General features: G+C 35.9%; 1 protein-coding gene across 4 annotated transcripts in view; it reads right to left on the bottom strand.

The window, feature by feature from the left end:
- LOC150109158 (F-box only protein 44-like) overlaps positions 1-24,588 on the bottom strand; it is a 59,437-nt gene that overhangs the window by 21,905 nt on the left and 12,944 nt on the right. For 2 of the 4 annotated variants that reach the window (XM_090411784.1, XM_090411802.1), the window contains exons 2-3: positions 17,488-17,580; positions 6,773-6,899 (exon numbers count right to left, since the gene is read on the bottom strand). In XM_090411784.1, the coding sequence (XP_090267910.1) occupies positions 6,773-6,899; positions 17,488-17,580 (220 nt within the window). The remainder of the gene's footprint in view (positions 1-6,772; positions 6,900-17,487; positions 17,581-24,588) is intronic. The other 2 variants (XM_090411794.1, XM_090411808.1) reach the window with 1 other exon arrangement.

The raw sequence follows: 24,588 nt of genomic DNA, 5'->3' as shown, positions 1-24,588 counted from the left end.
TGAAAAAGTACTAGAAATTTGTTTTTACAGGGAGAAATCTCTAAGTATGTATCCATTTCTATTGCATGTAGTCACCATTTGTTCCCATATTTGTACCAAGTGAAATATTATCTGCTCTGAATTGAAATCTCCCTTTATTAGATAATCATTTGGGTTTACCTTTTATTTTTAGTAAATCTGAATAGAAGGCTTTGTTATCTTCCTCCCCCTGGAGCATAGCTGCCAATTACTAGTCAGGATGCCACATCTTCTCTGTAATCTTAGTTCAAGAATGTTCTCATTCCAGTATTTGTACCGTGTTATTTTTACTTTTTAAAATTGATTTGCAAATAAAAATCATTATTCTTGCTTTTCCACTTTCTTCCTTTTTTTGACTCCACTGTGGCTATTGATGTACTATCCACAGTGGAGTCCATACTATATCCATATATACGCTAACCACTTGGCCAGCCAGGCTGGCCGAGTGGTTAGCATATCCGCTCTCCAGCCCAAAGGCTGCGGATTTGAATCCTGCCCTGGGCATGGATGTTTGCGATTGTCCTTGGAAATACTGGTGGACATGGGCAGAGGTAGATGGTGTGGTGTAGTTGCAGTCGGTTGGTGGATTGTGTGGCAGAGGCAGAGTTGTAGAGCAGGTGCCGTCCCTCGATGAATCTTTGGACTCCCTGGAGGTGTCTAATAATAATGATAAGTCAAAATGTCATTGTTAATATAAAGCCAATGGTAAACTTTTATATCAATATGTGTTTGTCTTTCACCACCAGTAGCTAATACAGTTGAAGGATGCTGCTTATATAAACAAAATGTGCAGGCAACTACCTCCTTAAAGTCTACCATAATGACAAAAAAAAAGTGTTCTGATGTTATTTATGATGTGAAAAAAGCTCACTAAGTGGACTGAGGACCAAATCCTAATGTGCATTCTCGCCAAACTTAACGATGATTCAGACATGGGAAGACATAACATCAAAATATCACAACAATTCTCAATTCTTTATGACCAGTAATGGCTGATTCTCTGTTAAGTCATCTCTTGTAATTTGAGGAATGTCGGATGCCCAAATCAAACATTTAATTTTATCTACTCTGTACTGTATTATATCACTTTGCATTAATAATTAGATATTTAAGTTTAATTTGTGTGTGCATCCTGTGAATGAAACTAACAGAAATAGTTAGTTCCCAAACCATATTATATTAACAAGTATGATTTAGGGTGTGATTAAAAAGGTGGAGTGGCCTATCCAACTCACGTAAAATTCATGTTATGTAAAGTATATGGAACGTAACTGTCACTAAATCGGGGTTTGACTGTGTTTATTTAAATATAGATGCATTAAACTTTCAAAAACATGGGAAATATTAACTCTACCCAGTAATGACTACACTTGTTCTACTGAGTTTCATTTTGTTTTGTTGCTTATGTGTGTGTGTGTGTGTTACAATTTTATATGTATTCCCTGAAGATATCTCTGTGACAGACAAAATACTGGAAGCATTAAAAATTGGTTTTGATTCTTTTCCAGTGCTGTTTTCACTTGATAAAACCTCTGACATGAATTTAATCCTAAACACACAAAGTTCGTAAAAGTATGTTCTAATATTAACTCTTGTTGTAAGTGCAAATGAAAAAGAAAAAATAAAATAAAATAGATTAATCACCTGTGAATTAATGTGTTGATTATTTCTAGTTTTTGAGAATGTAATGGTCTGAGAGCTAATATAGAATTATTAACACAATTAAGTTTTCTGTAAATCAGTATGAGATGTCAATGTTCTGGTTTACAGAATATCAAGTTGTCAAAAAGGAATGGTAATTCATTGTTTTTCTTTTTTTCAGTGTATTCAATAAAATATGCTGAATAATGATGTTGAAAGTATTTTCACTTGGTTAAACTACAAATTAAAGATGCCAAGAAATTATATTCTTGGTTTCATTCTTTATCCAAGTGTAAGCAAACAACAGTTTGTGCTTGGAGTCACTTCATGACTTCACAGCATTATGGGATACTAAGGCAATTGATGTGGAGTCATTAGCCTCTATATACAAGTAGACCAGTGTCGTGAAGTGACTTCATGCTCAAATTTGGATAAAGGATGAAACAAAAGAATATAATTTCTTGTCATCTTTATTTATAGTATAACCAAGTGAAAAAACTTCCAAATCTCTCTCTCTCTAATCCAGAGTAGTTTATTAATAAGGCGTAATAACACCTTTTGGATACTCGTATATGGAAATATGATTTCTGCATTACTTCAACCCTGGTATCGCTTCTGCATCTAGTTCCCATTGATGAGGTCTCAATAACAATCAAAACCAGTTTCGGTAGTGGCCCTTCCTATAATGCATAGCATTATACATATCTGCAAGGATATGTGGATTGCATTATGTCATGCATTATGTCATACTAAGGCAAATGATGTGAAGTCATTAACTCTATATACACAAAGCCCAGTTGTTAAGTGACTTCACATGCAAACTTTTGTTTGCTTATACTTGGATAGAGGATGAAACCAAGAATATAATTTCTTGACATTTTTAATTTATATGAATAGTGATGTGGGCCAGAAAAGAATAAAAAGTTAATTGAAGTTATGCTCAAATTGCAAATATGCCATCCGCATGACATAAATAAAAAGAAACAAAACAAAAACAATGGCTTTTGTTTTTATTCTTTCATTTCTATACAGAATGACATACAAGATAAAAAGCTTGAGTGAACATCATTAATCAGCTTGATGACAATATCCTTTGAGCAGTGTCTAACTTACAAATATCTGCTAGTAGAATAGTGAGAAGTAACATTCAAGCTTCTTAGGAGTTCATTATTTTTGAAAAATAGGCTTTCAGTATGTGTTTGACTCTGAAGAAGTGTTATGTGCCTATCCTCTATATGCGTTGCATATTCTTTATCTAATCTGGTTAGTTATGTATACCCTACTCACTCATACAAATTTTCCCTTTCTTTAAACAAGCTAAAGTTAGGCCGCTCTTAATTTTAGTCACGTGTAATTTATTTAATGATTAGGGCTTTATCCAAGTATGGGACGCTGCCATTAATCATATCCTCTGAGACAGTTCACCTGGTAATTTATATTTTAACTGCACCAGCCAATACTGAGGATAGACGAGACTCTTATCCAAGGTGACCCTCTCAGGGTGATACACAGTATTAAACTTCCAACAATAAATAAACTAATTCCTATCGTCTTTATCTTTGCATGCAGTTGTGGCTCGAAATATTAACTTATACTCGTGGGTCCCTCCCGCTAGGTTCGATGATAATTTTATGAGTGGCTATTTGAATTCATATAACAAGCTGGACTCAGGCAAGTGCTATGAAACATATTTATTAAATCAAGAAATTATACATGAGAAAATATAAATGCTTGGTTAACTATATCGTGTCGCTAGCAAGATCTCAATTTCAATATTAACATTACAATACAAGAACAAATTACTTGGACCACTTCTATATATAATTTAACAAACTTCTAGCTTATGTAGCCTATCTTTTATCACTCACGTGGTCACTAGTTATATCTCACAACATATCACAATCATCTCTTATACAAATCCCTTCTAGGGAGACATTTCTCAAACAGGGACAGGTCAATGCCAAAATAGGGATAGTTCCTAAAGTTCTTTACAATATGTAAATTACACAAAATATCCTATAGAATTCACACACAAATTTTCAACTGGAAATCAGAATATGACAATCTGCATTACCGTTCCTGGAATGACTTTAAGTTCTTTCTTCAGCCTCATCTGGACATCAAGGCTCCTTTAAGGTCTACAATTCTCCGGTCACATACGATAGCTGCACGGCCAGGACTTTCACCAGTATCGCAGGCACACATCTGGTTTACCGTTGCATGATATAGCATAGCTATCCTGATCTGAGGAAATAGCTAGCCCTAACTTGCACGCTATGGCAGACAACTCATAACTTCTACGGCCAGTCTAGAATCTTCTCCGCTGGCGGAGACCGAGAGCCAACGTCCATGAGATCAGGAAACAGGAACAAAAAGCCTTGTGTGTGTGTGTGTGTGGGGGGGGAATTGGCGTTTATATTGCCCGCTTCAATCTCAGAGATTCGCGCACTTCGCCACGTTGTTTATCGCATTCAGCACACCTCCACGTGCGCATGGCATGTTTTCTTAGAAAGCGTTCTAGCTTCCATTTCATAAAACTTCACTTTCCCTCTGGCCATACATTATTCTGGAGGGCTAAAATGTGACCCTTGGACCCTAGCTTATACACTTTGCTTTCTTATAATACATGAACAAATTACTTTAAATAAATGAATATCCTAAATAAATTTCTCTATTAGACTTCCTGCAAAACAGGTTAAGTCTCACATATTTTTCATATTAAATATTTCTTCACTTCTATCTTAGTGTTATTTATACAAATATACACGGCGTTCATTGTCAAAACACCACATTCACTACCTACAATCAAAGATAGTTATTCCTGAATAAATTAATGTTTTGTCCCACTTATATTTTGATTATTCAGGACACAACAGAAGTATGTTTATGAGCAATCTGAATCTTAACAAGATTGCAAATTTTAAGATTTTAAGAAACTATTTTCCATAATTATATGATATAGCAACTACTGAATATAGCCGACAACTCTCTTTCTTTTCTTATCTTGCAACTAACCACTTATGCAGTAATTAATGAAAACTATATTGTCATTGTTTGTTGTCAGTTTTCACGAGAACCCTCCCCCTTTGCGTTTTCAAAATTCGAGTCATCAGAATTCAAGGAGAACTGGCCTACCAGTCCCGGAACTCGGGGTGGTTAGGTGCTGTAGGTGCCAGAACCACTCCCCTCTCCCCCTTTGAAGCCTCAACACTCAGGGGCTACCCTTAGTGTCGAGTCATCAGAATTCAAGGAGAACCGGCCTACCAGTCCGGAACATGGGGGGGGGGGGGACAGAGCCCCTAGTGTATATATGTGTGTGTGTATATATATAAAATTATGTTCTAAATTGGAAACAAATCTTACATACATACACATATATATATGTAAGATTTTGAAACATTTCAGTACAGATGCTAGAGAAAGCGTAAAATTAAACACCGAATTGAAGTTAGAGGAATTTCTATACAGAATTGTGGATAGATAAATATTTTAAAAAGATAACTGACAAACATTTAATGAAAATAAAATAACTAAAGAAGAATTAGAAATCAGTCTGAAAGAAACAGGAAATGGAAAATCACCTGGAGAAGATAAGTTAGGTTCAGAATTATAAATATGAAGAAAAAGGTTTAAAGAAATACTATTACTATTTTTAAATAAAATATATTCAACATGTAACCTGCCAATAGAATGAAAAAAAAAGCAATAATGATTCCTATTTTTAAAAATAAGGTAGCAGAAATGACTATAAAAATTATAAAAGTATTCTAAATTCCTGTTATAAAATAGCAGAATTTTAAATAATAAACTAACAAAATATTCCGAAGACTATCTTAGAAATACAAAATGGATTTAGAAAAAGAAAGATCATGTATAGACCTGGCCTGTTGTCTAAAATTAAAAGAGAAAAGGAGAATACAATTTAGAAACACATATTACATTTATTGACTTTGAAAAAGCATTTGATAAAGTTAAAAGAAGTATTTTGTTTAACATATTAAAAGAAAGACAAATCTCAAATATATTAAAAGCTATCATAAGTATATATGAAAATAATCTAATACAAATAAGATTAAATTATGAACTATCATATCCGAGAGAGATAAATCAAGGAGTCCAACAGGGACTCTTTCAGCAACTCTTTTTAATATTTATTTGCATGAAATAATAATGAAGTAGAATAAAAATTTCCATCGAGGTATTAAACTTTCTCCTACTGTGAACTTAAACACTCTCCTTTTTGCTAATGATCAAATAATTACAAATTCTGAAGATAACTTACAGAATGATATTTTAAATTTAAAATAAATAGCCAAAGATTATGAAATGATAATATCAACAGAAAAATCAAAAGTGATGGCCTTTAACCACAATACCGGCCAGGATGTATATATGCGTCCAAGTTACCATGGATGCGAAGTGCATATTAAAATTGTAATACTATTGACATTACATTGAAATATATGATGGTTACGAAGCGTATGAGAATGCTTATTTGATCCACAGCCAGTAAGGTGGTTAAAGCACAAGATCCAATTAAAACTAAAATAGTAACAGATAAGATTTTAGAACAGGCAAATTCATTTAACTACCTAGGATGTATGATTATATATGAAAATGTAAAAGACATAAACCTAAAAATTGCAGAATATTTAAAAATAACAGGTGTAGTCAACTAGATTTAAACCTTAGATTTATTCCATACATTAGAACTACCAGTCCTATTGTATGGAAGTGAAATCTGGACAATAAAACAGAAAGACAAAGATTAATAACAGCTGAAATGAAGAAATTAAGAAAGAATTAAACCAGGAATCAGTAATAGAAAATAAAGAAACATAAATGTATAGAACACATTGAAAAAAAAAAAAAAAATGAAAACAGATTACCAAAACAAGTATTAACCTCTATGAACCTCTAAAGAGATTCAACGATGACTTCTAAGGCCAGAACAGGCCACTCTAGGTCTAAATCCTTGAAAAGCATGATGATGATGACGACAATGACTTCCTCATCCTTATACAAGTTCTAACATTAATATACAGCAGATGTGACAATTATAAATCGCCCCAATGAAAAAAGAATTTTAAAAAAAGATTATTCTGTTACTTACCATTCAGATATTTCTATATTTGGATGTATCTCATCTAGAACTTCTTTGCATACCCCTTCTTTTAACAGATTAATTGTCTGGAGTTTGTAACAGTCAAAATATGAGGTAGCAAAACATGATTGATCATCTAGAACAGAGGAAAAGATAATTATACTTTTTTTTTTTTTTTTTTTTTTTTTTTTTTATGGAACTCACCACCCACAAAAGGTTGTAAGCCTACAGTACACTTGTATTGTGAATGGACTAACTTTTTTTAATTTGTTTTTTTAGATAATTAGAAAATTTGCTCTAAATAAGGAACCTCTTAAGCCACTTTAGGCCTCTGATAAGCAAAGCAATGGTCTCATATTGGATGATGAAATTCATCTTCCACTTACAGACACATTTACAAACATCCATGTACAAAGCAGGATTTAAACCCACATTCTCAGAGGAAAGACAAAAGCTCAGTGGTATCAGGAACCACTAAGTAGTAGATGCATTTCATCACATTGGGTGATGAAATGCATCTACAATAGCACAAAAAGTTTCACTCAGTAAAAAAGTTTCGACTCCAGGACAAAGACCTGAATTACTTCTGCAATTTCTTAGAGCATGCAATAGTAAGTGATGTGTTCAGAGTTATGTCAAACAGAATGAAGATCCTCTTCTTTTTGAGGGTAAAACTTTAAATAATACTCATTTACACCTTCAACCTGCAAAGTCCAAACAATTTCTCCTTAGAGAAAATCAAATTTCAGCTATTTTAAGAACTGATCATCTCAATTTTCCAAATGATATGCTAATCTTTTTCTCTTAAACAGTGGCATTTCTTAACCCTTTCACGACCATGGGACATGTGTCACCACATAAAATCTTGATTGTGTACGTAAACCAAAATAATGTCAATATTTTTTTCCAGCAAATGCATGATCTGGAACGTATTTTTGATAATTTTATTACTGGAAACCCTATGTCAGTGCCACCTGTCAAAAAAAAGTTTCAAGGCAAATCGTACATCAGAGCGCAGTGTTATTCAGAACTTTCCATAAGTGTTTTTGCATAGAATATTGTTTGGTATATGCTTATAGTGTAATATTTTCATTTGATGGTAAGTAAATAATAGTATTATTATGTTTTTCAATAAAATTTTGAAATAATATTCCATAAAAACTAGTAAAAACAAAGGGATACCATTGTTCCTGTGGACTAAAGGGGCGCATTTTACAAGTAAATTACTCGTTGTTGTAATTGGTGTTTTTTTTTTTTTATTTATTTTACCCGCTTTTATATTTTATTTGTCTTTTTATCATTACAGACATGTCGAGAAAAGGGAGTTTGTAGGCAGTTTGAACTGAAAGATAACGAAATTTTGCAGTGTTTAGTAGCAGAAAATAGCGATGATGAAGATGTGCTAGAACTCGATGAGGAAGACCATAGAAACCCCTGCATCCACATCAGGATGTGGATGCAGGGGTTTCTATGGCTGAAACTGAAAACCCAGCACAAAACACGTTGGAGTTATCAGCAACAGAAAATAGACCACAAGTAAGTCGCCCTACATTCATATGGAAAAAAAATACATAAGTACCAAATAGCTTTCCTGATGATGATTATATCTTCGGAGAAGTTCAGATTTGCGGAGACAGAGATGAAGATTCGTTATTGATGTCCACTGAAATTTTTTATTTTACTACTAACTTCGAAGATTTAGTTAGAAAAATAAGAGTTGAATCTATACAGTATGCTGAGCAGAATGGAACACAATAAACAGTCAATGATGATGATGATGAAACGAAAGCCTATCTTGGTATGCATTTGGTAATGGGTTATTATGTTTTGCCATCATTGAGAGATTACTGGTCTACTGATCCAGATATGGGCGTTCCATACATTACAAATGTAATGCCTAGAAATAGGTATGAAAATATCCACAAAAACGTACACTTTGACAACAATGAAGACCAACCAGATAGAAATAGCACTAACTATGACAGAGCATATAAAATCAGGACTGTAATAGATCATCTGAACAGTTCTTTTCAAAAAGTGATGACTAACACCAAAACACAATCCACCGATGAGCATATGATAAAATTCAAGGGACACAATATTATGAAACAGTATATCAGAAATAAACCTATAAGATGGGGTTTCAAAATGTGGTGCAGAACTGATGCTAAAATGGGCTATTTGTTTGAATTCGATCTATATATGGGAAAAAAAATCATCAGAAACTGAATATGGGTTCGGCAAATTGGTAGTGCTAGAGCTAACAAAAGCCACTGAATGCTCAGGTTGTGAGGTATACTTCGATAACTTTTTTAACTCACCCATGCTGCAATACGAGTTGAAAAAACGAAACACCAAGGCACATGTGGGACTGTTTGTCCTAACCAAAAGCACCTTCCGAAATCTGCGCCATCAGATAAATGTATGAATCAGGGAGATATTTATACCGAAAGTTTCGATGGTATATTGTACATAAAAAACGGACAACAAGTCGGTACATCTTTTGACAACCTTTATATCACCTATACTTTCGTCCACTGTAAAGCGGCGAAAAGCAGGATCTGCTGAAAAGACTGACATAAAGTGTACTGAAATTGTCATAAAAGTACAACAAAAACATGGGTGGTGTCGACCTTATGGATCAGTGCAAGGTGTGCTATGAATTGGATCGTAAATCAAAGATAAAGTACTACCCCCCCCATCTATTTTTTGATCTTCTGGATATGGTTGTCAATAATGCCTATATCATTTACACAAGTTTCACGAAAATAAACGTGCTGGGACCCTTTACTATCCTGCCTCGAGTACCAACAGGTTACAGCGCGATCTTTGATTAGCAATTTCTCTTCGAGGAAGAGGGCCATACCTACGACGGTGACAAGTACAAAATGTATACTTCTGAAACATTCCATGCCTTCACATCCCATGGTGAAAGTGTATACACGTAAAAGATGTGTAAACTGCGCTAAAAGTAAAATTGAAAAATCGCACTAATAACACTTGCACTACATGTAACGTTCACCTATGCTATACAAATGACAGAAATTGCTTTGCTGAATACCATAACTAAAAGACTTTATTTGCTCATTTTTATTTATTTACAATTACAGTGTTTATCTTTCTTACGTCGATTGTTGTTTTTGTTGATTTATGTACTGTTATGTTTAGTAAAACGTAGTTGAAGCCAATACATAAATGTTAGTAGTTTTAATTTATTTGCAACCTTTTACGTCCTTGGGACACGTGTCCCATGAAATTCTATAAAACCTACAATTTTTTCCTACATAATGATGATGTTTTATGTTAAATAGATACCTAATAAAGTTCATTTTAATACCTAAAAACTTTGTTTGTACTCCTCCCTGTCCTGAAAGGGTTAACATTTGCACACATACCAATTCTAACTTAGAATCTTCTCTTTCTGATGTTTTCTAAAATCTCCCCACCAATCTCTCACAATGCCACTACCCATTCGGAACTTTTTTTTTTAAATTTCCTTTCTTTAAATGTTGATTTTCATCCAGCTTCCTAACAGATCATCTTTCTTGGAGATGTTAATGCTTTCAAGTCCAACTGGCTTCCCTTTCTAACTGCACAGATCAAGCAGGTAGAGATGCTAAGACATTTGCTATTAGCATCAATGACTTTAGATGAAGTGTTTACATACCTACCAGGATACTAGATAACCCTAGCCACTGTCCAAAAACATTTCTTCATTACTAGCAACCCTTGTAACTATGCTAAAGATGTTATTAATCCTCTAGTCAATTCAGAATAATCTTATATTAATGCTTCTTCCTTAGGATACTTACATATGATTGAGTGCTCTATGTGGAATGATCTTCAAGACTTCCAAGTCTCATTTTCTTGGCTGGATAATTTTTTTTTTAATTATTTTTATTTGGTTTTTTAAGAGGTATGCCAAGACCACACACAAGAGAAGATCTTGGCATATCATAATTGCCTTTCACTGACATCTTCAACTCTTTTCTGCTTATACAAAGCTAGAAACAGCTGCAAGCAAATTAACAATATATCCAACATTGATTGTAAAAGGGTTAAAAGCAGGAAACTTGAATTGAATCCAAATGACAATCATGCTTTCTAATCTCTTAACAAAGCTGCTGGCTATAATTTTAAAAAAAATTTTTTTTGATGCATCTATCTCTTTTTTTTGCTCAGATGGTTCTGCAAGCATTATTACCCACAGAAAACTTATGGATAATATTTTCAATTCTTGCAGAGGCAATCTTGATAAGTGTTCTTTTACACTCCACTCCAAGCAGGTATCTATTGGTAATCTATCTTGTAACTCGAAAATTAGCAAATTCAACCCATCCATAAGAAAGATGAATATCTTTCTTAGGGATGGGCTGAATTATCTCATCCAATTTCTCTCACTAAAGTAAGTAAATCATTAACACTCATTTTCTATGCTATCAAGAAGTCTGTCAGGTAATAAAATGATTACAAGTATGGATTCTGTCACTTGCAATCAAGGGGATCTTTTTTTGCTTGCACCTTTGGAAAAATGCAATGGAAAGGTTGAGGAATTCCTAAGGCATTTGATTAAGTTTGGCAGTAGCCTATTAATTGTGCACCCTTTATGAAGTCTGTTCTGACTTCTGCCGCTGGACTCCAGTTTTCTGTTGGGATGCATATGTAATGAGAATTCTATAAGGCTCTATTTTTTCACCTACTCTCTTCATGCTACATATCAATAACTTCTTACAATCCCCAATCCCTAACATCTAACCCAAGTTTCAGATGTAAGAGTTAAAACAGCTTTCAACATTGTCAGGTATGTGTGTTATGATCCATTGAGTCGTTTCCGACTCCTGCGACTCCACGAACATACACTCTCCATTCCGATCTGTCCCTAACCATGTCTTTCAGAACCTCCAAGCACACTCCAGTTGTTTCTTTAACTCCATCCACCCATCCAATTCTTGGTCTTCCTCTTCTCCTGCTTCCATCAACTTTAGCAAGCATCATCATCATCTCCAGACTGTCATCATTTGCTCGCATAATATGTCTGAAGTATGACAATTTTTGCTTGATGATCATAGCTTCAAGGGAACAATCTGGCTTTATTCTGTCTATCACTGATTTATTGGATTGCTTTGCAGTTCATGGTGTTCTTAGTAAGCATCTCCAAACCCATAATTCAAATGCATCTATCTTCCTTCTTTCACTCTTTCTCAGGGTCCAACTTTCACATCCATACAGCACCACAGGGAATACCATTGCTTTCACGATTCTGATTTTTGTTGTGAGGCTAATATCTTTAAAGATAATATGTCATTATTATCTTTAAATTTGTCATTGCTTTTTTTCCAAGCAATAATCTTCTTCCAACTTCTTCGGTACAATAACCATGTTCATCAATTCGGGATCCTAGGAACACAAAATTGTTAACTGCTTCCATTTTCTCCCAATCTACTTCAAAATCATTAAGTTCATAGGTTGCCATAACTTTTGTCTTTTTGAGGTTAAGTTTAAGACTATATTTAGCACTTTCTTCTTTAACTTTCATAATAAGTTCCTTCAAATCTTCTTTGCATTCTGCTAACAAGGTGGTATCATCTGCATACCTAAAATTATTAATACTTTTTCCACCAATTTTAATTCCAACTGAAGACTCCTCCAGCCCTGCCATTCTCAAAATATATTTGCTGTACAAGTTAAACAGGTAAGGAGATAAAATACATCCTTGTCACACCCCCTTTACCTATTGTGAAATAGTCAGTTTCTCCAAGATCTGTTTGGATAGTAGCTTCTTGTTCATAATAAAGATTCCTCAGAAGGATAATGAAATGCTCTGGGACTCCCATTGTTCTTAACACATTCCACAGTTTCACATGATCTACGGAGTCAAAAGCCTTGCTATAGTCAAGGAAACAAAGGTAGACATTCTTGTGATATTTCTGTGCTATTTCTATTATCCATCTCACATTGGCAATTTGATCTCTTGTTCCTCTGCCTTTTCAAAATCCTGCCTGTTCATCTGGCATTTCTCTCTTCATGAATGGTTCCAGTCTTTTTTTGAATGATCTTAAGTAAAACTTTACTTGAATGAGAAATCAATGCTATAGTTCTGTAATTTTTGCACTCTCTTGCATTGCCATTCTTCAATAAAGGTATATAAACTGATTTTTTCCATTCCCTAGGCAATGTAGTTGTGATCCAAATTCGCTGACATAGAGCTGTTAAAATTTTAACTGCCTCTTTTCCTATGGCTTTGAGTAGCTCAATGGGTATTCCATCTCCTCTTGGTGCTTTCTTACTGGATAACTGTTGCAGTGCCCACCTCACTTCACTCTCTAGTGGTACTGGCCCCTGTGTATAATCCTGCTCTTCAAATTTCTCGGTAATTTTGGAGTCCTTTCTGTAAAGGGCTTCTGTATACTCTTTCCATCTTTCTTTGATGTCTGCAGCTTCTGTAAGATATCCTTTGTGTTTACTTTTCAGTATTGTCACCTTGGCACTAAACTTCCCAGTTAGTTCTCTGATCTTTTTGAAAAGATCTCTTGTTTTTCCTTTCTTGTTTTGGTATTCTATTTGTTGACATTCCTAGTTAAAGTATTTTTCATTGTCTCTCCTGGCTTGTTGTTGAAACTGCATTCAAATGTCATACTTCCTGCAAATTTCCTGTGGCCTTCATTTTCCTCCTTTCCTGAGCAGTTTTGATGGCATCTGGACTTCTGACAGCCATTTGGACTTCTCCTTCTTACAAACTGTTGGAATATTCTTCTTTGCTTCTGTTTTAATTATATCTTTAATCTCTTCCCATAGTTCATCTGGTTCTCTTTCACACAAATTGAGTGTGTTGTGAGCAAACAAAAGTTTGTGAAATATCTTCATAACTACACTGTTTGTATACAAAAGCTGTTGACTTACATCAAGCTGCATCACTATCTCATAATGCACCACCTGCACCTTTCAGATATTATCATGCATTATGAACAGGTTCACTACCCAAATCTGTTTTAAATTCTCATCAGTGGGAGCTAGACCCATAGAAATAATGAGAGCTAGATCAACATAGCAGTCCTGTTTTTCATATACAAGTATTTTTTTCATCTGTGCATGTTACTTACTTTGTACAAAGCCCAAATCTCCCAACTTTGGAATACAATGCTGAGCAAATTTGGGTGTTTCTATTCTTCTATTTTAATGACCCCCCCCCTTGCTTTCAGACTCTCTTCAGTTACTATCTCATGGATGGCAGTTACTGCAATGCCTTGTCACTTCTAAAGATATTTCCATGGTGGTAGCGTTCAGCAGAACTAGCATCTATTATGCTCTCCTCCTATTTCTGCTAAACCTACAGCAACATGAACAACAGCTACTGAATATTATTATCATCATCTAAGACCTCACGGAGTCAAAGACTCATCAATATACACGCACAGCTCATCATATCATGCCTCAAACACATTCAAATTCTCTATAGACACCATGCTCTCAGGCAATACATTCCATTCATTCACAACTCTCCATGCAAAAACCTTCTCACTCACTCCTTATACAGCTTCTAGGGATGACCTCTTGTTCTCCAACCATTTTATGAAAAACCTCTTCTATGTTAATCCTATATCCCTTGCCATCTTGTATGCCTATCATATCACCCCTCTTCCTCTTCTCCACTAGATTGCAAATTGCATTCTTACTCTTCAACCTTTCTTCATATTCAACATTTCAGAGATCAGACACTACCTTAGTCAATTGCCTCTGGACCCTTTCCAACATTTCTTCATTCTTTTGAAAACCATGTGACCCAAATCTGTGCACAGTAGTCCATATGTGACCTAATTAAGGCCTTATACAACAGAAGAAGAATCTCATTACTTCTACAAGTACATTCCGAATTTGTTTTGTCCTCACAATTTTGACAATGTGTCCTCTAAATTTTAAATCCTTATCCACTCTCTCATCCACCATGCTGAGTCAATGAACCAGCTGCTCCTGGGGCATCTTTCATTCCATCTACTTCATACTGTAGAAGTCCTTACTCATGAAGTATTTTTTCAAGACTACAATCTAAAGCTATTTAAGCGGAATATTAACCAATTACTTTGCTCTTGATCACAGCTCACAACATCCACTTGCAATAGGCCTTGCAGCCTGTCACGTGTAGGAGTGACATACAGTGGTACCTTGAGATACCAGTTTAATTCATTCCATGACCGAGCTCGTAAGTCAAAATGCTCATATCTCAAATCAATTTTCCCCATTGAAATTAATTAAAATGAGAATAACTCGTACCAGCTCCCAAAAAACCACTCCAATTTTTTTATAATAATGTATTTATAATGAACAAATATTGTATACAAACAAAATAAAACTAAATACTGTACATACATACATGTAAAAGAGAATCTAAAGAAATAAACATGTTGGCGGAGCCGATTAGCGTATGGTATTAATTTTTTCTTTCACTTCACTTTTGTTTAACTTAATTTTCTTCTTCACAGTTTTTTCTTTTTTGCCACGCTTTCGTCACTTTCATCTGCAGGGCGTTTCAATAGAAACCTGTCCAAGGAGCTTTGTTTCTTCCTCCCTTTTAGAATGTTTCTGAAATGAGTTAGGCAAGTGTCATTAAATAGCGCCGCTGCATGACCGTTCCAACTTTTTCAGGATGTTTCTTTTCAATAAAGTCCAAAACTTTTTCCCCACATTGCCAACACTTTCTTTATCTCACTTGAAGAGATAACCTCCTCTGCCTCTGCGGTTGTACCAATCTCCTGCAGAACCTCCGTATGTTGCTGCATGTGTAGTTCCGTCAACTCCTCCGTCATCAGTTCCTCGGAATGTGTGGAGACAAGGTCTTCAATGTCTCCCTCATCCACCTCCAGGCACATGGACTTTCCGAGGGACACAATCTCCTCCAGCACTTCCTGTTCAGGTCTAAATCCTTCAAAGTCCCTTTCAGCCATGGCTTTTTCCATGCAGAGGTCATTTTTGTAACCTGGCAGGGTGTTACAAGAAGTCTTTTTTGTAACACCCTGCCAGGCCATATCAATAATTTTGAGGCATATGACAAGTTGTAGTGGTCCTTCCAGAACTCTCGAAGGATGAGGCTTGTGCTCTCTGTAACCTCAAAGCAGCATCGGAACATGTACTTGGTAAAAAGTTTCTTGAAATTGGAGATCACCTGTTGGTCCATGGGCTGTAGGATAGGGGTGGTGTTGGGTGGAAAGTATAGAACCTTTATAAAGCTGAACTCCTCAAGGATGTCATCCTCAAGGTTTGGTGGGTGGGCAGGAGCATTGTCAAGGACAAGAAGAGCTTGCAGGTGGTAAGCCATTGACCTCGAGGTATTCCTTAATGGCAGGACAAGACCAAGTTGACCCACTGCACAAAAAACTGCCTGGTAACCCACGCCTTTGGGTTTGCCCTCCACATAACCTGCAGTTTTTCTTTTAAAACCTTGTGTGTCTTGAAGGCTCTGAAGTTTTCTGAGTGGTATACAAGCAGCGGCGGCTTGATCTTGCAGTCGCCACTTGCATTTGCACACAGTGCGAGGGTCACCCTATCCTTCATGGGCTTGTGACCTGGCATCTTCTTTTCTTCTGCAGTTATGTAAGTTTTGATTGGCATCTTCTTCCAGAAGATGCCCTGTCTCGTCACAATTGAAAACTTGTTGGGGGATTTATCCTTTGGCTTCGATCAATTCAGCAAAGGTTTTTACAAATTCCTCAGCTGCCTTAGAATCAGAGCTCTCTGCTTCACCATGCCTAACGGAGTGAATGCTGGTCCTTTTTCAGAAATTTTCGAACCATCCACGACTGGCTTTGAACTGCTCTTGTGAAGCCTCCTGTGCTGAAGTATCTGGGGTCTGCTGCAGCAAATCTGCGTAAATGGCTCGTGTCTTCTCGCAAATTATAGTCTCTGTCACAGTGTCTCCTGCGAGCTGCTTCCCTATCAACCAAAAAAACCAGCAGGTTTTCCATCTTTTCGTGGACAGAGTTGCGTAGCTTTGAAATAATTTTAAACGCCCTTAGCTGAAGTTATAGCCTTTATCGAGTCCTTCTGCTTCAGAATAGTCCATATTGTAGAAGTAGCGCGATCGTACTGCGTTGCCAAGTCTATTCCTCTTACTACTTGCTCATGTTTGTCTATTATCTCATGCTTTAATTCCATGGATATCAGCTCTTTCTTTTTCTCACCACTGTTCTTTACACTCACCTTCTTTGGACTCATGGTTATACAAAAAAAATTAGCTAAATAACTGTACATACAAAAAAAACACAAAATTAAAACTCAACATGACAGAAATGCTTCTGCGGTGAGGTAAACATGTGAACTGAACGACATGCAAGACTCTGGAATCTGAGCAGAGTGATGGTTGTGACGTCACCGAAGCAGGCTCGTAACTCAAGACAAAAAATCGACCTAGTGACGGCTCAAAAAACTCATATGTTGGGACACTCATATCTCAAGGTACCACTGTATGTATGTATGTATGTATATGTGTGTGTATGTGTATATATATATATATATATATATATATATATATATATATATATATATAAAATAACCTGTATTTGTGTAATATAATATCATTAGATGCCTAACACAAATTCCATATACAAAATTTATATTACCACCAAGTAATATTAATTCAAGTACTTCAGCAATCAAAGGTAATAAAAATTTAAAGCAAACAACTGTTATTTTTTATTCATGTATATATTTACACATATGCAAAATATGCTTACTTGTGTTTGGAATTTCATCTGCACCTGCTGGAGGATTTTCAACAGTCCATCCATTTCCTCCATTAGCTGTTACAGTCCAATAACGAAATCCTTCTTTAAAAGACAGAGTAATAAAAAGTGAATATACAATATATTAATTGGTGCTTGCATCAGATTAATATCTGTTTGTTGATATTTGTGATTCATTACTTATCAACCAAGAGAATAAATAAGATTGAGTAAAAAAAAAAAAAAAATAAAGTCATACAATTCTTCATTCCAACAAAATCTCTTCTTCATCTGTAATCTCAAAGTTTGATATGTTTATTTTCATACATTTATTCTACTCTAGTGATATCTAACTCCTTATTGCAAATAAAGCCCAAAATTCTATTTTAAATTTAAAATGAGAATTGAATCCTCATTCCCATTAAAAAATAATAATAATAAATAAAAATACATCAATGTTTTGTTTGTTTATTATTATAATGATTCAGGTCTCCATGGAGTTATAAGACTCATCATAGAAAGCCCACTCTAGAAAACACGAAGTCTATCATACCACTCCTTGAATCCACTGACACCATTCGTGCTCTCACACTATCAGGCAATGCATTCCACAGTTCAACCATAGAGTCATAAAACTCATGGCCTTACAAGACCCTTCATGCAAAGAAACCAATGCTCATCCTATTGCTCACAACTTCTTTTCAGAACTTCCAAGGTCCCTTGTCTTTGCTCCTTCCTGTGTTCCACCAAATGAAAGAACTCCCCAGTGTTAACCCTGTAACTACCCTTCAACAATTTAAAAGTCTCAATCATATCAGCTTTCTTTCTTCTTCTATCTACCAAATTCTGCAGCACACATTCCCTCAGCCTATCCTCATAACTAACACTGCACAGACCTCATTATCTTGATGATCCACCTCAGCACTCTTTTATGGTATATCCCCTTTAAATCCTGGGGACCAAATTTGAGCATAATAGTCCAGGTGTAGTCTGATCAGGGCTTTATACAATGGAATGACTACTTATTTCTGGAGATCAGTATTACAGCAATCCTCTGGGTTACCTCCACCACCACCACCTCTGCAATATTTTCCCCGAATTCCTATCAATCATCACCTCCCAAGATCCCTTGCCTCCTCTAGCTCCTCCAACCGAGTATGCAGCCTCCCGCTGGTGTATCTTAAACTTTAAGACTTTGCATTTAGCTGCATTAAACTGACACCACTATTCATTGCCCATCTGTCCAGTTTATTCAAACCCTCTTGCAGGGCTACCACATCTGCACAATTACTAATAACCCTTCCCAGCCTCACGTCATCTGCAAATAACTGAATATCTTCATGCAATTCACTGACAATGTCAGTGATTTAAAGGTTAAGCAATACAGGTTCTAGAACTGAGCCCCCTGTGGGACCACCACTTGTAACCTGCTTCCTTGATACTGTTCTCTTACACATAACTGTCTGATAGTCAATCCTGAATCCAGTTCAGTAACCTGACATCTAAACTCATATACTGCAACTTAAATATTAGCTTATCATGTGGCACCCTGTCAAATGCCCTTTCCTAATCAACCACATGTCGCTTTATTATACGAGGTGTGGCTATTAAATAATGAGACTGGTTGTAAAAATGTAGTTTATTATTACAATTGTACAACTTAATTGTTATTCCCTTCAACATATTCCCCTCCTCTATCTATACACATTGCATATGAATTTTCCATTGTTGGAAGCAGCTGCAAGTCATCAGGTGTTATATGCTTCAGTAGCACTGACATTTTCTCCTTTACCTCATCCACTAACTGAAAATGGGTATCCTTCAATGCGGATTTCAACTTTGGAAAAAGGTAAAAGTTGCATGGAGCTAAGTCTGACAAGTAAGGTGGATGGTCCAACACTGGAATCTTCTTATTAGCTAGATAGTGCTCTCAGACAGTGCACTGTGAGCTGGAACATTGTCCTGATGGTGAATCCAGGTGGTGTTCTTCTACAGATTGGGTCTCTTCTTCCTCACTCATTCTCTCAGCTTGGCCAGAACGTCAAGGTAATAATGTTGGTTAACTGTCTGACCCTCTGGTACCCATTCAACCATTACCATGCCACTGACACACACACACACACACACACACACACACACACACACACACACACACACACACACACACACACCATAAAATTTTTTTTTTTTTTTTTTTTTTTTTTTTTTACCAAACCGGGACATTTTTGAGAGTTTACTCAAAACAGAAAGTAACGCTTTCTACGCTAAGTACTTATGATTCAAAAGGCTAAATAACAAAATGGTTAACAAAAAACTACATTTCGTAGTAATGATTTTTAATTACTCTTAACTGAACATAATTTATTAGTAAAAAGTTATTAATATTTATCACTAGCATGAACTTTCTTTAAAAATTATTTGTTATTTTTAATCGCATCGAAAAATTCACTACAATTTAGTTCACTATTAAGTTTGCAGCGCAATACAGCTAGATATAGCTTTTACTGTTGATTCAGCCATTCTACCTCTTTCTTCAGACCATATGTTATTCATTATTGAGAATATCCTTTCAACAGGTGAAGATGTGCCTGGCAGGCTGAAAATATATTCTATAATTTGGACAAGATTGGACAATAAAATGTTCTTTTCTTTGAAAAGACTGAATAGTTGTATCCATTTTCCTTCACAACTTGTATATTTCAAAATGTCATAGTTTGCCGACCAAAACGTTTTTGCAATCACCACTTCAAACAGTTCAACATGTTTATTGCATTATTTGTAAGAGTTTCATTAATTTTTTCACCTGAAGCTTCAATTTCCAACCAAGTCAATTCATTGTTGTTTATCCAAGTAAAAGATTCTGCTCCACCAAAACTGTTTTCCCAAAGCTCAATGTAAGAAGGACATTGGTCATAAAATTTTGTAAACTCTTGTAGTATTTGCTACAAAAAAATTAACATTAATAAAATGAATTGTTCATAAAAACAGTTTTTAATTATCAATCTTCACCAGAAGGACAATTGGGCTCACTTCGGAGTTTTTTTGACAAATGGACCTGTAAAAAACATGTCTAGGGTTGTTTGCTTCTGCCTCTTTTTTAAAATGTTTCTGAAAAACTGCATGGACTTTTCATTAAATAGACCTGCAGTTCTGATAACCTCAGATTTGTTTGGATTCCATTTCATAGCAACACTTTGAACTTCCTCCCACTTTGCCAAAACATTTTTGATTTCATCAGTCATAATTTGTTCTTTCTCTCCATCCTCATCTTCAGATGAAATTTCCATTTCCTTTTCTTCACATTGCTGCTTGAAAAGTTCTTTTAGCTCGTTAGTAGTCAGTTCTCGGTGATGCATTTCCAATAATTCTTCAACATCTTCTTCCAAGTTAATATCATGAGCAGTTGCCACAATATCCTTTACTGATTTGTGTCCTTCATCTGAAGTTTCTTCATTACCAAAGGAAGGACACAGTTTCCTCCATGCTGCTTTGAGTCATTTCATCGGTTACTTCTTGCCAAGCCTTTACAATTAGCCTAATTGCTATGACAATGTTGAATTCTTCCTTCCAAAATTTTCTTAGGGTTATGTTGTTAGCCTCACACATTTCAAAGCACCTGGTAAAAAGTGCCCTTGTGTAAAGTTTTTTAAAATTTGCAATTATCAGCTGATACATAGGTTGAATCAGAGATGTAGTCTTGAGAGGAAGAAAAATCACCTTGATAAAATCCAATTCTTCTGGTAGCTCTTCTTGTATGCCCGTTGGATGGCCAGGTGATTTATCCAAGGATAAATGGCTTTTAGAAGCAGACTGTTTTGCTCAAGATAGGCTTTGACAGTTGGTCCAAACACTTCGCGAATCCAGTCTCTAAATTCTATTCTTGTGACCCAGGCTTTGCTGTTAGACTTCCACAAAACACCGAGATTGGATTTAGAGACTGAACTTTTTGAATGCTCCGGGATTCTCTGAGTGGTAGATTAACATTGGTTTTACCTTGCAGTCTCCACTTGCATTTGCTGCTAAAAGCAATGTTAACCTATCATTCATTGGTTTATGCCCAGGAAGTGTTTTTTCTTCTTTTGTGATAAATGTCCTGTTGGGCATTTTCTTCCAAAATAACCCAGTCTCATCACAATTGAAGACTTGTTGAGGCAGGTATGCTCCTTCTTCTATACTTCTTGTAAAGCTATTGACAAATTTATCTGCTGCTGCTTTGTCAGCACTAGCTGCCTCTCCCTGTCTGATCACACTATGAATTTCTGTTCTTTTTTTAAAGTTGTCAAACCAACCTCTGTTACCTTTGAAATCATCATCTACCTCAGAATTTGATCCCAAAGTCCTCTTTTTCAAATCTGATGAAAATCAGTTTGGCTTTCTGACAGTAGGGGATATCATCACCTGAAAATAAAAGTAAAAAAAAACCTTTTTGAAATAAAAGTTAACAGTTAAATCCGAAACCTGCAATTTTTGACTTAGTGCATTTTGCTTGTAAGGTGATGATATTAGATACAGCACTTACCGTAACATACACTGATTAGCAGCTTATAGATACGATTATTATACAGATGAGATTTGATTTTGCCTTTGATGGCGAACGAAAAGGGACACGCACTCACCAATTTATTGTCTATATGAACCAACACAAAAAATAAATGCTTAAATACTAATTTTCATCATAAAACACATTTATAACCACAAATTTTAAAATAAAGTACAGTCCTTTACAAGAAAAGAAACAATAAACAGAAAACGTAAACAGCTATGCTGCATGGCTGTTCTCTATTCGACAATGTCTTCCCGCACGTGGCTGAGTGCGATTGGAAAATTCCGGTTTTTTAGATCGGATAGAGGTTCACATAATCAAGAGTCATTAACCAAAGCCTGTGTCATTAACCAAGAGATTTTTTTCTTGCAGCCACTCGTTGTTAACCAAGTACGTCGTTATCTGAGGCCGTTGTTAACCAAGGCCTTCAGTTTTGACTTGCTCATTCTTACTTTTTTCATTCTCGGTGACGTGGGAGTTTTCCAGTGTATCAATTGTCTCTTTGTTTCTGATCTTCTCCTGCAAGTCTGGCTCTGCTGTGAATTGAATGAGGTAAAGAAGAAAATTGCAGTGCTACTGAAGCAGATAACACATGATGACTTAAGCACTGCTTCCAACAATGGAAAATTCGTATGCAATGGTGTATAGATAGAGAGGAGTATGTTGAAGGGGGATAACAATTAAGTTGTACAATTGTAATAATTAACTGCATTTTTGCAACCAGTCTAGTTATTTAATAGCCACACCTCATAAAATGCAATTGCATTACTAAAACAAGAGTGCCCCCCCCCCCCCCCAAATCAATGCTGACTCTCACAGATAACATTACCCTCATCTGCCAATGCTATAAATGATCCCTCACCAATTTTTCCAAAATCTTTAACTGATGAAATACAAACTGTCTATCGTTTGACAATTCCAGTCTGCCACCACCCTTATGCAATGACACTATCTTACCTTCTTTCCACTCCTTGGGTACCTTTTCTGTGGCCAGACTTCCATTGAAATGCCAGATTAATGAATCTGTCAGTTCTGTAGCACATTCTCTCAAAACCCATGGTGAAATCCCATCCAGTCCCATTGCTTTATTGACATCCAGAGTACTCAGTATTAGAAACACACACTTCTAAACCATGAACCTGCTCTTTCCTGCTAGTATTAAAACCTACTTCTCCAGGATGAAATATGCCAATCGAGTGTTCACTGAACAACTCCACAAAGTCCTTTGCATCAGTCATTCTATTCCTATTTTTATCTGACAATGTCATTCTTCCAGAGCTGTTTCTCCTCCTATTGGCCACATAATGAAAGAATTTCTTACAATTTTCTTTGGATCTCAGGGCCAATCTGTTCTATTCCAGTTTTGCCTTCCTTACCATACTAGTCACTCTCCTGGCCTGAGTCTTATATTCTTCATGTATCTTCTCTCCATCCCTCTCCTTATATGTCTTCCATAACCTTTTTTTACGTGCAGTTCCTGCTTGATATTGTTTGTCATCCATTTTACACCAGATTGGGTTCTCTTCTTCACTCATGGTATACAACTTACTGTTGTATACCATGAATGAAAAAGAGTTAAATATTTCTTCTTAAGTTCCCAAGCACTGATGATATCTCACCCTTCCAGTTTCTCCAGTTCATGGAACTGCCCCAAGCTGATATCTAAGACTATTAGAATCACCTGCCATATAATTCCACATACATTTCTCTTTGATTATCCTGCATGACTACATCTTTCAAGTTAAAACCACATGGTTACTCTTTCTCTCTCTCTCTCTAACTGGGGGAAGAGATGCCATCTCAGTTATAATCATATCTTCTGATGCCATGACCAAATCTAAAACTCTTGAACCTGGTGTTCCTTTTACAACATGCTGTCTAAGACATTTGTTCCTCAAGAATTCCAGAAATTGCATTCTCTTACATCTACATGCAGTTTCCTCTTCCCAATTTATACTGCTGTAGTTAAATCTCCCATAACAATCATTCTCTTTACACTCGTTGAGCTCAACTGCCTAAACATCTCCTGTTTTTCACCCTCTATGCTCCCTGGCTTATAGCAACATCCCAATAAATATCCTGCCCTGCCCACCTCTACTTCACACCATATGCTTTCAAAACCATTAATGTCAATGATCTCCAAATCCTCCACTATGAGAGGACATAACTCATCACTTATCACAAGCAGTAATACTCTGTGTCCACATTTGCCCTTTCTATCCTGCAGAAAAATGCTATACCCTGCTACTTCTATCCCTGCCAGTACATCCTTTTCCATCAACCATGTCTCAGAGATGAGATCCCAATAATCTTTGGATAGAGTGATACTATCAGCACCACCAATTCATCTCGTTTATTCCAGATACTCCTGGCATTAGTATAAAGCATCAAAGCATTGCACTATTTCTATACCCATCATTATTCTCTCCACTCTCCTGGATTCAGCATTACACAATGTATTTCCCCCATCTCTCAAGCAACTACCCTGATAATTCTAGTTTCCCTGCATTGACACACCTTTTTTTGGACAACATTCTCTCTCTCCCCTACATCCTTTCTCATCAAATGCA

Source organism: Typopeltis vanoorti, chromosome 2, assembly GCF_054136105.1.
Source record: "Typopeltis vanoorti isolate ZY-2024b chromosome 2, IOZ_Tvanoo_1.0, whole genome shotgun sequence".
NCBI classification, from domain to species: Eukaryota; Metazoa; Arthropoda; class Arachnida; order Uropygi; family Thelyphonidae; genus Typopeltis; species Typopeltis vanoorti.
Note: the sequence above shows the minus strand (reverse complement) of the source record. Positions and strands in the feature narration are given on the sequence as shown.